The following is a 17,743-nucleotide window of genomic DNA, read 5'->3' as shown; positions in this document are numbered from 1 at the left end:
GGCCTCACACAATCCAAAAGTGTCCATCCAGTGTCCAAAAGTGTGTGCAGAGATTCAAAATCTCCCTTATCCTCTAGTCACTTTGGTCACAGCTGTGCCATCGAGCCTGTCACATAGCGCTCAGATATCAGTGGGCCTCAATCAATCCAAAAGTGTCCATCCAGTGTCCAAAAGTGTGTGCAGATTCAAAATCTCCCTTATCCTCTAGTCACTTTTGTCACAGCTGTGCCATCGAGCCTGTCACATAGCGCTCAGATATTCATTGGGCCTCACACAATCCAAAAGTGTCCAGTGTCCAAAAGTGTGTGCAGAGATTCAAAATCTCCCTTATCCTCTAGTCACTTTGGTCACAGCTGTGCCATCGAGCCTGTCACATAGCGCTCAGATATCAGTGGGCCTCACACAATCCAAAAGTGTCCATCCAGTGTCCAAAAGTGTGTGCAGAGATTCAAAATCTCCCTTATCCTCTAGTCACTTTGGTCACAGCTGTGCCATCGAGCCTGTCACATAGCGCTCAGATATCAGTGGGCCTCACACAATCCAAAAGTGTCCATCCAGTGTCCAAAAGTGTGTGCAGAGATTCAAAATCTCCCTTATCCTCTAGTCACTTTGGTCACAGCTGTGCCATCGAGCCTGTCACATAGCGCTCAGATATCAGTGGGTCTCACACAATCCAAAAGTGTCCAGTGTCCAAAAGTGTGTGCAGAGATTCAAAATCTCCCTTATCCTCTAGTCACTTTGGTCACAGCTGTGCCATCGAGCCTGTCACATAGCGCTCAGATATCAGTGGGCCTCACACAATCCAAAAGTGTCCATCCAGTGTCCAAAAGTGTGTGCAGAGATTCAAAATCTCCCTTATCCTCTAGTCACTTTGGTCACAGCTGTGCCATCGAGCCTGTCACATAGCGCTCAGATATCAGTGGGCCTCACACAATCCAAAAGTGTCCATCCAGTGTCCAAAAGTGTGTGCAGAGATTCAAAATCTCCCCTATCCTCTAGTCACTTTGGTCACAGCTGTGCCATCGAGCCTGTCACATAGCGCTCAGATATCAGTGGGCCTCACACAATCCAAAAGTGTCCATCCAGTGTCCAAAAGTGTGTGCAGAGATTCAAAATCTCCCTTATCCTCTAGTCACTTTGGTCACAGCTGTGCCATCGAGCCTGTCACATAGCGCTCAGATATCAGTGGGCCTCACACAATCCAAAAGTGTCCAGTGTCCAAAAGTGTGTGCAGAGATTCAAAATCTCCCTTATCCTCTAGTCACTTTGGTCACAGCTGTGCCATCGAGCCTGTCACATAGCGCTCAGATATCAGTGGGCCTCACACAATCCAAAAGTGTCCATCCAGTGTCCAAAAGTGTGTGCAGAGATTCAAAATCTCCCTTATCCTCTAGTCACTTTGGTCACAGCTGTGCCATCGAGCCTGTCACATAGCGCTCAGATATCAGTGGGCCTCACACAATCCAAAAGTGTCCATCCAGTGTCCAAAAGTGTGTGCAGAGATTCAAAATCTCCCTTATCCTCTAGTCACATTGGTCACAGCTGTGCCATCGAGCCTGTCACATAGCGCTCAGATATCAGTGGGCCTCACACAATCCAAAAGTGTCCATCCAGTGTCCAAAAGTGTGTGCAGAGATTCAAAATCTCCCTTATCCTCTAGTCACTTTTGTCACAGCTGTGCCATCGAGCCTGTCACATAGTGCTCAGATATTCATTGGGCCTCACACAATCCAAAAGTGTCCAGTGTCCAAAAGTGTGTGCAGAGATTCAAAATCTCCCTTATCCTCTAGTCACTTTGGTCACAGCTGTGCCATCGAGCCTGTCACATAGCGCTCAGATATCAGTGGGCCTCACACAATCCAAAAGTGTCCATCCAGTGTCCAAAAGTGTGTGCAGAGATTCAAAATCTCCCTTATCCTCTAGTCACTTTGGTCACAGCTGTGCCATCGAGCCTGTCACATAGCGCTCAGATATCAGTGGGCCTCAATCAATCCAAAAGTGTCCATCCAGTGTCCAAAAGTGTGTGCAGAGATTCAAAATCTCCCTTATCCTCTAGTCACTTTTGTCACAGCTGTGCCATCGAGCCTGTCACATAGCGCTCAGATATTCATTGGGCCTCACACAATCCAAAAGTGTCCAGTGTCCAAAAGTGTGTGCAGAGATTCAAAATCTCCCTTATCCTCTAGTCACTTTGGTCACAGCTGTGCCATCGAGCCTGTCACATAGCGCTCAGATATCAGTGGGCCTCACACAATCCAAAAGTGTCCATCCAGTGTCCAAAAGTGTGTGCAGAGATTCAAAATCTCCCTTATCCTCTAGTCACTTTGGTCACAGCTGTGCCATCGAGCCTGTCACATAGCGCTCAGATATCAGTGGGCCTCAATCAATCCAAAAGTGTCCATCCAGTGTCCAAAAGTGTGTGCAGAGATTCAAAATCTCCCTTATCCTCTAGTCACTTTTGTCACAGCTGTGCCATCGAGCCTGTCACATAGCGCTCAGATATTCATTGGGCCTCACACAATCCAAAAGTGTCCAGTGTCCAAAAGTGTGTTCAGAGATTCAAAATCTCCCTTATCCTCTAGTCACTTTGGTCACAGCTGTGCCATCGAGCCTGTCACATAGCGCTCAGATATCAGTGGGCCTCACACAATCCAAAAGTCTCCATCCAGTGTCCAAAAGTGTGTGCAGAGATTCAAAATCTCCCTTATCCTCTAGTCACTTTGGTCACAGCTGTGCCATCGAGCCTGTCACATAGCGCTCAGATATCAGTGGGCCTCACACAATCCAAAAGTGTCCATCCAGTGTCCAAAAGTGTGTGCAGAGATTCAAAATCTCCCTTATCCTCTAGTCACTTTGGTCACAGCTGTGCCATCGAGCCTGTCACATAGCGCTCAGATATCAGTGGGTCTCACACAATCCAAAAGTGTCCAGTGTCCAAAAGTGTGTGCAGAGATTCAAAATCTCCCTTATCCTCTAGTCACTTTGGTCACAGCTGTGCCATCGAGCCTGTCACATAGCGCTCAGATATCAGTGGGCCTCACACAATCCAAAAGTGTCCATCCAGTGTCCAAAAGTGTGTGCAGAGATTCAAAATCTCCCTTATCCTCTAGTCACTTTGGTCACAGCTGTGCCATCGAGCCTGTCACATAGCGCTCAGATATCAGTGGGCCTCACACAATCCAAAAGTGTCCATCCAGTGTCCAAAAGTGTGTGCAGAGATTCAAAATCTCCCTTATCCTCTAGTCACTTTGGTCACAGCTGTGCCATCGAGCCTGTCACATAGCGCTCAGATATCAGTGGGCCTCACACAATCCAAAAGTGTCCAGTGTCCAAAAGTGTGTGCAGAGATTCAAAATCTCCCTTATCCTCTAGTCACTTTGGTCACAGCTGTGCCATCGAGCCTGTCACATAGCGCTCAGATATCAGTGGGCCTCACACAATCCAAAAGTGTCCATCCAGTGTCCAAAAGTGTGTGCAGAGATTCAAAATCTCCCTTATCCTCTAGTCACTTTGGTCACAGCTGTGCCATCGAGCCTGTCACATAGCGCTCAGATATCAGTGGGCCTCACACAATCCAAAAGTGTCCATCCAGTGTCCAAAAGTGTGTGCAGAGATTCAAAATCTCCCTTATCCTCTAGTCACATTGGTCACAGCTGTGCCATCGAGCCTGTCACATAGCGCTCAGATATCAGTGGGCCTCACACAATCCAAAAGTGTCCAGTGTCCACAAGTGTCTGCAGAAATTCAAAATCTCCCCTGTCCTATAGACACCTTGTACCTTGTTTTACATTACTATATAGTTTGTTGGATTTTGTCTACATTTCTACCAAAAATGAGGAAGGCTGGTGGAAGAGGCCGTGGAATTGGGCGGGGGTTGGCAGCTGGTAATGATGGTGTTGGTGGTGGATCTGATGGTAGTGGCAAGAGCAAAATAGGACCGAATGCAGGAGGTGCTGACCCTGCGTCATCGTCTGGCTACATAAGGCCTCGAATGCTTAGTTTTCTAGGAGTTGGCAAAACGCTTTTAAAGCCAGAGCATCAGGAAAAAGTTTTGTCTTACATTGCTGACTCAGCCTCCAGCTCTATCGCCTCCTCTTCTTCAGTTGTAAAAAGTAAAAGCACTGAGTCGTCATTGGAGGCTCATGTTCATGAACCACACCTTTCCTTGTGTCCTTCACCCCAACCAAGATTGAAGGATGACGCAGGCCATACTACTGATTACTCCATGGAGCTGTTTTCACATACCATGCCTGGATTATCAAGTGAAATGGTGAATTACCCAGGCCAAGATGAATCTGACATGGAGTGCACTGATGCACAGCCGCTGATGGATGATTCTGCTGGTACATTCACTCAGAGCACTACATTGTCCTCGCAGTGTACAGAGCCAGATTCTGACCCTGATGAGACTCAGGTGCCCCTTCCCGCACACTATACCACCATACACGGTGACACAGAGGAAGGTGCACATGACATAGAAGAGGAGGTGATGGATGACCCAGTTGTTGACCCAGATTGGCATCCATTGGGGGAAGAGGGTGCCGCTTCCAATAGCTCAGATGAGGAGCATCCACAGCAGACATCGACATCGCAACAGCTGTTATCTGGCAGGCCCGGAGCACTCCAAAGACAGGTTCCAAACATCAAAAGAGTTGCTGGACAGCTTGTCCAGAGGGTCAAAAGATCACAGCGTGCTAGGCCGCAAAATGTCTGCCAAAGTAGGAAGAGTGCAGTTTGGCACTTTTTTGAACAAAATCCTCATGATCAGGCCAAGGTTATCTGTAAGAAGTGCACAAAGACCTTTAGCCGAGGGAAAAATCTGAAAAATTTGAATACCAGTTGCATGCTTAGACATTTAACCAGCATGCACTTGCAAGCGTGGACACAACACCAAACCTCAAGTGCCACATGTGCAACTGATCACAACGAAGGTAGTCAGCAACGCTACATTGTTTCCCCCACTGTAAGCCCACCGGTTAGCACAGCAGCAAATGTTGAGGTGTCGTTGCAAGACCACAGCAGTCAGGGAATCCCACTGTTATATCAACGAAAGACTGATTCTAGGCCATCAGAAAGAACACCAACTCCATCACCATCATCAACCCTCTCTCAGTCCGCCCTGTCCACCGCTACTTCCACCATATGCAGCTCTCAAGTCCAGCTCACCCTCCCAGACACTATGAGTAGGTCAAGAAAGTACTCAGTCTCTCATCCGCGTACACTGGGTTTGAACGCCCACATTGCCAAACTAATCTCGTTTGAGATGATGCCCTTTCGGTTGGTGGAAAGCACAGCTTTCCGCAAACTCATGGCCTATGCAGTACCACGCTATGACCTACCCAGTCGCCACTTCTTCTCTCGCAAAGCCATCCCAGCCCTCCACCATCATGTGAAAGACCGCATTGTCCATGCACTCAAGCAGTCAGTGAGCGGAAAGGTGCACCTCACAACTGATGCATGGTCCAGTCGGCATGGCCAGGGCCGTTACGTGTCCATCACTGCGCACTGGGTTAATGTGGTGGATGCAGGGTCCACAGGGGACAGCGGTGGTGGGACAGTGCTGCCTAGCCCACGGTATAGGAAACAGTTGGCTGTAGGCGTTCGACCCTCCTCCTCCTCCTCCTCCTCCAGAAGCGAAAGCTCGTCCACAGAGCGCAGTCGTACGAGCACTCCATCTGCAGCTGCCACTGTTGCACACGATGTGTCCCCCTATCGAGCAGCTAGTGGAAAGCGTCAGCAGGCTGTGTTGCAGATGATGTGTTTGGGCGACAGACACACCGCCGAGGTGCTGGCCGAGTACTTGAAGCGACAAACTGAGTCATGGCTGGGCAGTGTACATCTTGAGGCAGGCAAGGTAGTTAGTGATAACGGCCGTAATTTTGTGGCAGCCATAGCCCTTTCAAAACTCAGCCACATACCTTGCTTGGCTCACACCTTGAACCTGGTGGTGCAGTGCTTCCTCAAAAATTATCCGGAGTTAACAGCCCTCCTCCAGAAGGTGCGAAGACTGTGCGCGCACATCCGCCGGTCGCCTGTACACTCCGTTCGTATGCAGAAGCTGCAGCGATTGCTCCACCTTCCCAACCACCGCCTCATTATCGACATTGCAACAAGGTGGAACTCCACCCTGCACATGGTGGAGCGGCTGTGCGAGCAGAGGCAGGCCATAATGCATTTGTGGGAGGATACACGGCCAGGCACTTTGAGAGCAGACATGGAGTTGACAGGTGTGCAGTGGTCGAAGCTGAAAGACCTTTGTAAAGTCCTTCAGTGTTTTGAGGAATGCACACGGCTGGTAAGCGCAGATGACGCCATCCTAAGCATGAGCATCCCACTTATGCGTCTGCTCATGCAAACTTTGACGCACCTTAAGGAGCAGGCGTCTGCAGCCAATGTTGATGAGGAGGAAGAGGAGGAGGGAATCCTTGATGACATTCAGCCATTGTCTGCTCAGGGACCTCTCCTGGACGAGGTGGAGGAAGAAGAGGAGGAGGAGGATGATGATGGGGATGATTACTTAGGGGAGGAGGATGCATCTCGTGGGGCAAGTGAAAATGTTGGCGTGGCAAGGTCTGGTACAGGGTTTGTGCGTGACTGGAGGGATGTGGATTTGCCAGAAAGTGCTCCTCCACCCAGCACTCGCAGTGCATCATTGACACCGGGAACATTGGCCCACATGTCAGATTATGCCTTGCGGATCCTAAAAAGGGACCCCCGCATTGCCAAAATGATGAACGATGATGACTACTGGTTGGCAGCATCCTGGATCCACGCTATAAAGGCAAATTACAAAACATCATGCCACAGGAGAACCTTGACCTAATATTGGCTAATAAACAAGCAACTCTGGTAAATCGGTTGCTTGAGGCATTCCCAGCACACAGCAGCGGTGATGGTTCTCACACGAGCCGTACGGGCCGGGGGCAGCTTGGCAGAGGTGTTCGTGGTGCACACAGCAGAAGTGGCGTTGGAGACAGGGGTTTCATGACAATGTTGTGGACTGATTTTTCAAATACCGCTCACACAACTGGTAATACTGCATCGATGGAAAGTGACAGGAGACAGCAGTTGTCAACTATGGTTACAAACTACTTTTCCTCCCATATCGATGTTCTCCCACACAGGTCATTCCCCTTTGACTATTGGGCCGCTAAACTGGACACCTGGCTTGAATTGGCCCAATATGCCTTACAGGAGCTCGCTTGCTCAGCTGCAAGTGTGCTATCGGAAAGAGTCTTCAGTGCAGCTGGATCAATCCTGACAGAAAAAAGGACCCGTCTGTCAACCCAAAATGTGGATGATCTAACCTTCATTAAAATGAACCACGCATGGGTTTCCAAGGATTTTGTCCCACCTTCCCCTGATGACACATAGGGTGACAGAAAAATGGCTCGCTTTGGTCCACCTCTTCCTGGTACTTCACCTATTTCGCCTTTTGCATCAGCTGAATGTCCAACATCAACATATGCCACTTTCTAAAACTCCCTAACTGTGCTGCCTCCCCCCCATGGCCGGGGTCACCACCTAGCGCACGACACCGTGCGAGTGCCGTTGCCCTGGACAGGTGGGTAGGCCGACTCTTGGGCGCGGGCACTGGCACAGGGTCCCTCATAGTGCAATCAAGTGTCTCTGACGGTGGTGGTGCAAACCCGCCGTCAGACACACCGCTGTACTATGAGGGGCCCAGTGCCAGTACCGACGCCCACGAGTGGGCCCCCCTTGCTTGGGCAGGGCCCCAGCATTTGCAATCTTTACCTATCCCTGCTCCTCCGCTGTGTAATCTGGGCCGTCAAATCCATACTGTGCCTGACACCGTCTGAGCCTGCCTCCTGATGTATAGACATATAGTTTGAATGTGTACGCTATCCATACATGTTATCCGGGGATACGGTACCCTTTCTAACCTTTGTGCAATCACGTGCAATCCATACTGGGCCTAACACCGTCTGAGCCTGCCTCCTGAGACATATATTTTGAATGTGTACGCTATCCATACATGTTATCCGGGGATACGGTACCCTTTCTAACCTTTGTGCAATCACGTGCAATCCATACTGGGCCTAACACCGTCTGAGCCTGCCTCCTGAGACATATATTTTGAATGTGTACGCTATCCATACATGTTATCCGGGGAAACGGTACCCTTTCTAACCTTTGTGCAATCACGTGCAATCCATACTGGGCCTAACACCGTCTGAGCCTGCCTCCTGATGTATAGACATATATTTTGAATGTGTACGCTATCCATACATGTTATCTGGGGATACGGTACCCTTTCTAACCTTTGTGCAATCACGTGCAATCCATACTGGGCCTAACACCGTCTGAGCCTGCCTCCTGAGACATATATTTTGAATGTGTACGCTATCCATACATGTTATCCGGGGAAACGGTACCCTTTCTAACCTTTGTGCAATCACGTGCAATCCATACTGGGCCTAACACCGTCTGAGCCTGCCTCCTGATGTATAGACATATATTTTGAATGTGTACGCTATCCATACATGTTATCTGGGGATACGGTACCCTTTCTAACCTTTGTGCAATCACGTGCAATTCATACTGGGCCTAACACCGTCTGAGCCTGCCTCCTGAGACATATATTTTGAATGTGTACGCTATCCATACATGTTATCCGGAGATACGGTACCCTTTCCAACCTTTGTGCAATCACGTGCAATCCATACTGGGCCTAACACCGCCTGAGCCTGCCTCCTGAGACATATATTTTGAATGTGTATGCTATCCATACATGTTATCTGGGGATACGGTACCCTTTCTAACCTTTGTGCAATCACGTGCAATCCATACTGGGCCTAACACCGTCTGAGCCTGCCTCCTGAGACATATATTTTGAATGTGTACGCTATCCATACATGTTATCTGGGGATACGGTACCCTTTCTAACCTTTGTGCAATCACGTGCAATCCATACTGGGCCTAACACCGTCTGAGCCTGCCTCCTGAGACATATATTTTGAATGTGTACGCTATCCATACATGTTATCCGGGGATACGGTACCCTTTCTAACCTTTGTGCAATCACGTGCAATCCATACTGGGCCTAACACCGTCTGAGCCTGCCTCCTGAGACATATATTTTGAATGTGTACGCTATCCATACATGTTATCTGGGGATACGGTACCCTTTCTAACCTTTGTGCAATCACGTGCAATCCATACTGGGCCTAACACCGTCTGAGAATGATAGATGGGGCCCACCATACACTGGAACATTCCAAAGGTGGACATCAGACACTGGAGCAGCATTTACAGGGCCCATTATACACTAGAGCATTAGAAATGGGGCCCATTATGTTTGGAGCATTATTTGGGCCCATAAGACAGTAGAGCTTCATCCATGGGGACCAACATATACTGTAGCATTATGTGGAGCTCATCATATACTGTTTCAAACATTATATGGGACCAATGATTCTGTATGGAGAAATAGATGGGCCTCGTCATGAGATGTAAAAAGTGAGGTATTTTTCATTGTACTATACCCCTATTTCTCTGCCGTATCGGAGCATGATGAGTTGTGGTATGTGTTAAAGGGGCGCTCTTTCGCCCAGGGCACATGAAAACCTGGAGCCAGCCCTCCCCCCCCACAGTCTGTAGCCAAATAACCCCCATTTTTCAGTGCGTAACTTGTATTATGAAGTTAATTAAGGTTGACAAGCTTAAGTAAGAAGAATTGATGCTTTTGGCATTCAAATGGGCACTGTTGGTGTGTTTCCTGTCCTCCTCTCACTGCCGACTTTTATTCCCCATTGACTTACATTGGGTTTCGTGTTTCAGGACGACCCCAACTTTTCCCTATAATCGGACGATCTTGCTCGACCCGACTTTTGGAAAAGTCGGGTTTCACGAAACGAAACGCGACCCTAAAAAACCAAAAGTCGCTCAACTCTACTCATAACCAATACACAACACCAGAAGTGTCTTACCTGGTTCAAGAGAAAAAGAACTGGACTGCTGCTCAGTGGTCCAGGTTTTGTTTTCAGATGAAAGTAAGTTTTGCATTTCATTTGGAAGTCAAGGTCCCAGAGTCTGGAGGAAGAGTGGAGAGGAACAATCCAAGCTGCTTGAGGTCTAGTGTGAAGTTTCCACAATCAGTGATGGTTTGGGGAGATATGTCACCTGCTGGTGTAGGTCTACTGTGTTTTATCAAGACCAAAGTCAGCGCAGCCGTCTACCAAGAAATTTTGGAGCACTTCATGCTTCCTTCTGCCGACAAGATTTTTGGAGATGGAATTTTCATTCTCTAGCAGGACTCGGCACCTCTCCACACTGCCAAAAGTACCAACACCTGGTTTACAAACAACAGTATCACTGTGCTTGATTGGCCAGCAAACTCTCCTGACCATAACCTCCTAGAGTATCTATAGGGTACTGTCAAGAGCAAGATGAGAGACACCAGACCCAACAATGCAGACAAGCTGAAGGCTGATATCAAAGCAACCTGGGCTTCCACAACACCTCAGCAGTGCCACAGGCTAATCACCTCCATGCCACGCCGCATTGATGCAGTAATTGATGCCAAATGAGCCCCAACCAAGTATTGAGTGCATTTACTGAACATACATTTCAGTAGGCCAACATTTTGGATTTTACAGTTATTTTTCAAGCTGGTGTTATAAAGTATTCTAATTTACAGAGATAATGACTTTTGGGTTTTCACTGGCTGTAAGCCATAATCATCAATATTAACAGAAATAAACACGTGAAATACATCACTCTGTCATTAATGACTCTACATAATATATGAGTTCCACTTTTGTATTGAAGAACTGAAATAAATTCACTTTTTGATGATATTCTAATTTTGTTAGAATCACCTGTAAGTCATAAAACTGGAAATTCAGTAGGCATTGTATATTTGTTTCCTTTTTGCTCATATAATGGACATGTTTATACAGGGAGACAGCGGAGGCCCTTTCGTTTGTGAGGACACCATCTCCCGCACTTCAAGATGGCGTCTATGTGGAATTGTCAGTTGGGGAATAGGCTGTGCTTTGCCAAACAAGCCTGGCGTATATGCTAAAGTGGATCAGTACCAAAGCTGGATTTACAGAGCCATGAAGGTCAGCAATTTGGTGGTGGTTTATTAATGTGATATGAAAAAACCCTAACAACGATACTTTATTATTAAAAGACCAAAGGTCACACCACAGAGTGAACAGAACAAAAAACAACAAAAAAAGTGTCCAATCAGTACCCAAATAAAAACATGTAATGGGGGTTACCTAGGAGTCCCTATTATCGTCTAAGGCTCAATCCTTCCTTGCTGCGGAGGTTGGCACCCTAGGGGGAGCGTTGTGGCGCCCCCGCTCAACGATGGCTGTCCCTCTGGACCCTGATGTACCCTACAGCCCCTGGGGATCCCTTCCCCGATGCTAAGGGGGCCCCTATCAATAGACAGAGATCAACTGTGTTAAAGAGGACCCTAATCCCCAAATACAATTAAAAATCAAAAGGAACACATTTGTGTACTGGCATTAAGGTGATGGCATATCAGTGACACGAGTCAAGTAGATATAACAGATACAATAGATATGGCAGAAGGCGTTTGACACGATGAGTATCTGCAGCATTTGATCACTGAGGGTTTGAATTATTTATTTATTGGCACTGTTTCTCCAGTCAGGTGGCATGCATTGGTCACTATACATCTAATTCTTGGCTACTGAGTGATTTATCATCTGTGGAGGTTGCATCTTTGTGCCATTTTGATCTAACCTCAGGTTAATGATAATCTATATGCTGTGGACTTTATCTATTGTATCTGTTATATCTACTTGACTCGTGTCACTGATATGCCATCACCTTAATGCCAGTACACAAATGTGTTCCTTTTGATTTTTAATTGTATTTGGGGATTAGGGTCCTCTTTAACACAGTTGATCTCTGTCTATTGATAGGGGCCCCCTTAGCATCGGGGAAGGGATCCCCAGGGGCTGTAGGGTACATCAGGGTCCACAGGGACAGCCATCGTTGAGCGGGGGCGCCACAACGCTCCCCCTAGGGTGCCAACCTCCGCAGCAAGGAAGGATTGAGCCTTAGACGATAATAGGGACTCCTAGGTAACCCCCATTACATGTTTTTATTTGGGTACTGATTGGACACGTTTTTTTGTTGTTTTTTGTTCTGTTCACTCTGTGGTGTGACCTTTGGTCTTTTAATAATAAAGTATCGTTGTTAGGGTTTTTTCATATGATTTCTTGTTCTGAGACCCTTTATATTTGACTGTTATTTTTGGTTTATTAATGTGACAACCAAGTTATCTGTAGATGTTAAATATTTTTGGAAATACAGTGGCAAAAATGACCAATGTGTCCATAATCCGGTGTTCTGGTGGGTTCTTTATAATGTTTTGTTGTGATGCCCAACACATTTAGACATCAAAACCAATCAACTAGAAATCTTAGAAGCACCAGACTATCTGAAGTTGAAAACATTTTTTTAACTTTGTTTCGATCTTCTTCCCAAAATTTTAGACCAAATCAGGAGACACTGGAATCCTTGAGATGCAATGAAAACCCATGAAGACCTATGGTTTGGCAAGACGAGACCATTCTGGTACAAGACGACCATTTTTTTTTTTCCATCATCTGACAAACTTTTAGTGGGGGCGATGACCACCAGCCCACCATATCTATGACCGCTGTTATGCCATGATGAGATTGAGTTTTTTCTCTACAAGCTGCTACAATGTTACGAAATTAGAATTGCAGAACTCAGGAGTTTGATTACCCGTCGAGCCGCCGCCATCATTTTCCGGTGTATCGGAAAGCACATATACACTTTACCTATGGAGCTGAGGATACTTTAGTACTTTTATAGTGTTACTTTCAGTAAGGTTCATTACTTTTTCTGATATTACTCATCTATAGTTGACCTTTTTCAAGAACTTTGTTTTATATGAGAACTTTGCCTCCATGTAGATGAGAAGGCTACAAAAACTAATGTAATTGTATCCAGTTAGTGGCTTCTTCTGCCTCGACTCAAGATTTTTGAATGAACTGGGTGGTTGGATCTCAAGAATCCCTTAAGGTCTGATGGATAGTCTGTGACTTGAGTTTGGTCATAATTAGCTTTGACTTATCTACTGGCCAATGGTTGAATGAATTGATTCGTCAAATTGGTTGAGAAAGACGATGAAGTGAAGTGATTGACCTGAAGTGATTCACCGTGGTCTATTCAGTAGTGTCTCTATGGACTGGGGCTACCTTGGTCTTCTTGTAGCCAATTCAGATGCTTCCAGATGATTTCATGGGTATGTTCAATCAAACCTTTTGGTCCTTCTTTTTCGACAGGACCACCTCTCTAGAAACCTTGGGTGGTCATCAATGCTACAAATATGGAAAAAAAACTGTTGCTGATTTTGAGAATGTTTAGATAAATTGATATTTTACATTTCTGTTGAATGTATTGGACTTCACATTAATTCGAACAGCTGTCTATTCTGCTCAGCCCCAATTTCAGATCCAATGTCTCCTGCTTTTGTGGCATTATATTAGTTGGTTCATCATAGGAAGCCTGAAACAATGAGGCATAGATACAGAATGGCTGTTGTCTGATAGGTGGTCTTGGACTAGGTCTGACATGGGTGAAAATTGATCATTTAGGGTTTGAAAAACTATTGTTGACATTTGGAATTTCTCGACAAACTAGTATTTTATGCTTTTTGTGAATGTATTGAATTTGAAATTAACTCTATACTCTGTTTATTCTGCCTAAACATTGGGTCAGATCCAAGAATAATTTCAGATCCAAAAGCCACTGTCTATTTGGGTCATCATAGATCGAGTTGTTTCATCAACAAATGTCTTAAACTAGAAGAAATAGAATAAGAATGGCTGTTGTCTGATGGATACTCTTAGGAGTGGACATTGGTTGTCTTGGACATGGCCAAACATGGGTGTTCTTAAACTTGGTCTGATATAGATGCTCTTGTTAGAAATGGGTGATCTTGGGCTAGGTCAGACATGGGTGGTCTTGAGATAGGTCAGACATGGTTGGCCTTGTACTAGGTCAGACATGGTTGGCCTTGTGCTAGGTCAGATATGGATGGCTTTGGGCTAGGCCAGACATCGGTGGCCTTGAACTTAGTCACACAGGCTGGTCTTGGATTAGGTCACAGCAGAGTGGCTTTGAACATGGTTAGTCTTGGACTAGGTAATACATGGGGTCATCTTGGACTAGGTGAAACATGGGTGATACTGAATTTGGTAAGACGTTGATGGCCCTAGACTAGATCATGTATGGATGGTCTTGTACTTGGTCAGCCATGTGTAGAGTTGAGCTAGGAGACCCATGGGTGGACTTGTACTTGGTCAGACATGTGTAGTCTTGAACTTGGATAGACATGTCTGGTCTGACATGTGTGGTCTTGAACTTTGTCTGACATAGATGGTATTGGCTAGACAAGGATGATCTTGGGCATGGTCAGAAACAGGTGATTTTGGACTAGGTTAGATATGGGTGGTCTTGGACTAGGTGAGACATGGGTGATCCTGAACTTGGCAAGGTATGGGTGGCCTTTGACTATATCATGCATGGATGGTATTGAACTTGGTCAGCCATATGAAGCCTTGGGTGGACTTGAACTTGGGCAGCCGTGTGTAGCCTTGAACTTGATTATACATGGGTTGTCTTGGACTTGAATGGAGAAAATGTTGATGAAATTGCAGGAGAAGGCTTCAAGATTTCAGCTTGTTTGGATCTACAGTATCTCTCTTTGAGGTCTCGTAGGCAATGATGATATTTTGTAGGTGAGCATGGTGCCTTCTGACCACTCGATATCTCCTGCTCCATCCTGCACCAACACCTAGGTTCCTGCCACAGTCCTGGATGATTATTGGGATCTCCAGTGCAATTGTAAGGTAGAATCTATGGGATGGGCACTGCGCCAACCGACTGAAGCACTTTACTAATTTGGAAAGATAAATACCTTTTCTAGTTGAGCCTTGCAGAAACAGAAGTAACATTACAAGAATACAGAAGATAGTCCTTCATATGGAGATAGTGGTGCCTTATTATGATTTGTATAAAGAAAGTTGAAGGGTTTCTCCAGGAATATTAGTTGATGACCCGTCCATAGGATGTCAGATTGTTTCATCTTATTCACACAGTAATTTTTTAACAAGCACTGTTGTTACTTTGTTAGTGTCTTTGCTTGTTTTTAGAGAAATGAGCGACATTTGATCAGGGTGCAGAGAGTCAGATCTTCGATAATCTGGTATCAAATTTGTAATTCTGGAGGACCCCATTTTTGCTTTTGGTTCAATGTGTGACTGCACCGGGCTTGAGGCTGTATTAAGTCTCATATAGGCTGCCATATTGATACTCTGTATACTGCCCTTGTTATAGTGTATGTTCCTCTCTAAATGTAGCAGTTTACAATCTATGTATAAAACTTGCTAGACTCTGGTCACATCCAGAGCTGCATTTGAAAAACTGCTGTTCTTCTTAGCCTCATGTCTCTTTGCTGGAACCTTCTGGTTTAACACTGCCGATTTATTCACTGTGAAACATGGTCTGTCCAGTACTGAAGGCTGCAGAAAATGCAAAAATGAACCAGAACTTGAGCTGAGCCTGAAAGAAAGACAGAGATCTGCAGAGATGGATTCCAAGAAGGCAGCAGAATTGTGAGTGCAGCTTTGGATGTGATTGGAGCATGGGATATAATATAACTGAAGACAAGTGTTATAAGTCCTTGCACGATACTGATTATTTCATGTTGGTCCGTGATCCAGACTATGTTCATATCCACTCTGTAATTCACACTGTGACGGGTCGATACCTAGTATCTATGTATGTCCTGAACTACTAATAAATGTACAGTTTAAAATAAAGCTTTTTCTTGTGCCCTTGAATTCTATTTCTTCCCTGGTCCTGCTCAGTGTCCGTACATAGAATATTGCAATTCTATCTGCCTCTCGTTCCTAGCAGAGCATACTTCAGATCCCCTCCAGCTGATCAGATGCTTATAAATGCAGCCTAGCCTCTTCGTAGACGATACACCCAATTACATCTCAGCAGCATTTTAGATACGGGTGGAACATCACATTGACCTTTGTGGTCCTGCAGAACCATGAGGAACTATGGAGCTGTAATTCACTGGGGCAGAACCATGAGGACAAGGCTGTAGCTACAGGGGGTACAGAGGGAGTAGCCCTCATTCTGGAAGACAATATTGTGGCACATGATATGTAGGGGGCTCCTGTGCTTGGGGGGATGCAGATTTCCAGTGGTTAAATAAGGATACAATATGTCAGCGCCAGCATTTTAGAAGATTGATGCTTGCACCTACAGCTCGTGGCCACAAGAAGGCAACATCACAGAGAACATTTCATAAACAAATACATTGTTTATATAAACAAATAAGACTTAAGAAACTTTATAACATCATCATTTATCTTTATTCCGGCATGTGTGATAGAACAAGTCCTGATGTCAAGAGCAAGTCCCTGATGTGTCAGATGTGTCTGTGTTTGGTTCCTCTCTTCTAACATAAGTGTAGTAGGGAGTCGATTTTTACGTATTTGACAAGTTTGCATTACTGCCACGCCTAATCTACCCGGGGTACGAGGTGAGCCGGCAGCTGTGCAGCCACAGTTCAGATTGCAGAATTTCATCTTGGGTCTGTGCACACGTCAAGTGTTTGCTGCAGAAATTTTGGCATCTCTTGGTAGGAAAACGCAGTGTAAAATATGCGCCTTTTTGCATCAGTTTTGTCATTTTACATCCGTTTTTGCTGCAGATGTTTCCCCACTCATAAGGTCATGTTCACATCTTCAGAACTGGGTCAGTGTTTTACATCAGTATCTGTAAGCCAAAACCAGGAGTGGGTGATACATACAGAAGTGGTGACGGGTTTCTATTAGACTTATTCTGTGATTGTTTCTCTCCTGGTTTTGGATTACAAATACTGATGTAAAATACTGACAAGTGATCATGGCCTAAAGCATGGAGGAGGAAAGTGCTTCTAATAAGATGGCGGGTGGGTCTCAGATTCCAAAGGAAAATACTATACGAGCGGTGACACTGCAGATTCTTTACTGTACAAGCAGTGACACTACATATTCTTTACTGTAAAAGCAGCGACACTACGCATTCTTTACTGTACGAGCAGTGACACTACATATTCTTTACTGTACGAGCAGTGACACTATGCATTCCTTACTGTACGAGCAGTGACACTATGCATTCTTTACTGTACAAGCAGTGACACTACGCATTCTTTACTGTACGAGCAGTGACTGTTACGAATGGGTCACCGAGGAGGAAAACTAAACAAGCTAAGTCACAGAAAACCAGAGAGGTTGGTAACTATGCAGATTGCAGACCCCTGATCCTAACCACACAACTAGCAGCAGTCGTGGAGTGTACCTACGATGAACCTAGATGCCTGGTCACAGCCGGAGGACTAAATAAGCCTAAAGCAAGAAAAGGGGAAAACTAACTGCCCCAGAGAAGACCTCAAAGGAATAGACAGCCCCCACACATGTATTGACGGTGAAACAAGATGAAAACACAAAGACAGGGCAGGAAAATCGGCCGAGCAAATGATGGGGCCCAAACTAACCAGAAAGGAAAGGAAAGATACTGTCTGCAATCTTCCCAAAAAACCCTACAAAAATAACCTCCAACACTCCTGATAACAAAATTAACCCTGACATCACTAGACTTCTCCCACTATATCAGCACTCTGAAATACTCTGAGACAGAGCAAAAA

At 45.7% G+C, this 17,743-nt stretch overlaps 1 protein-coding gene across 3 annotated transcripts in view; it reads left to right on the top strand.

The window, feature by feature from the left end:
* HPN (hepsin) overlaps positions 1–15,881 on the top strand; it is a 76,520-nt gene extending 60,639 nt beyond the window's left edge. For all 3 annotated transcript variants that reach the window (XM_073570487.1, XM_073570488.1, XM_073570489.1), the window contains 2 exons: positions 10,923–11,087; positions 12,501–15,881. In XM_073570487.1, coding sequence (XP_073426588.1) covers positions 10,923–11,087; positions 12,501–12,539 — 204 coding nt within the window. In that variant the 3' untranslated portion in view covers positions 12,540–15,881. The remainder of the gene's footprint in view (positions 1–10,922; positions 11,088–12,500) is intronic.
* The last annotated feature ends 1,862 nt before the right edge of the window (positions 15,882–17,743 follow it).

Source organism: Dendrobates tinctorius, unplaced genomic scaffold, assembly GCF_039654945.1.
Source record: "Dendrobates tinctorius isolate UK_male_01 unplaced genomic scaffold, ASM3965494v1 ptg000028l, whole genome shotgun sequence".
NCBI classification, from domain to species: domain Eukaryota; kingdom Metazoa; phylum Chordata; class Amphibia; order Anura; family Dendrobatidae; genus Dendrobates; species Dendrobates tinctorius.
The sequence above is the reverse complement of the archived record's forward strand: the minus strand, read 5'-3'. Positions and strand labels throughout refer to the sequence as shown.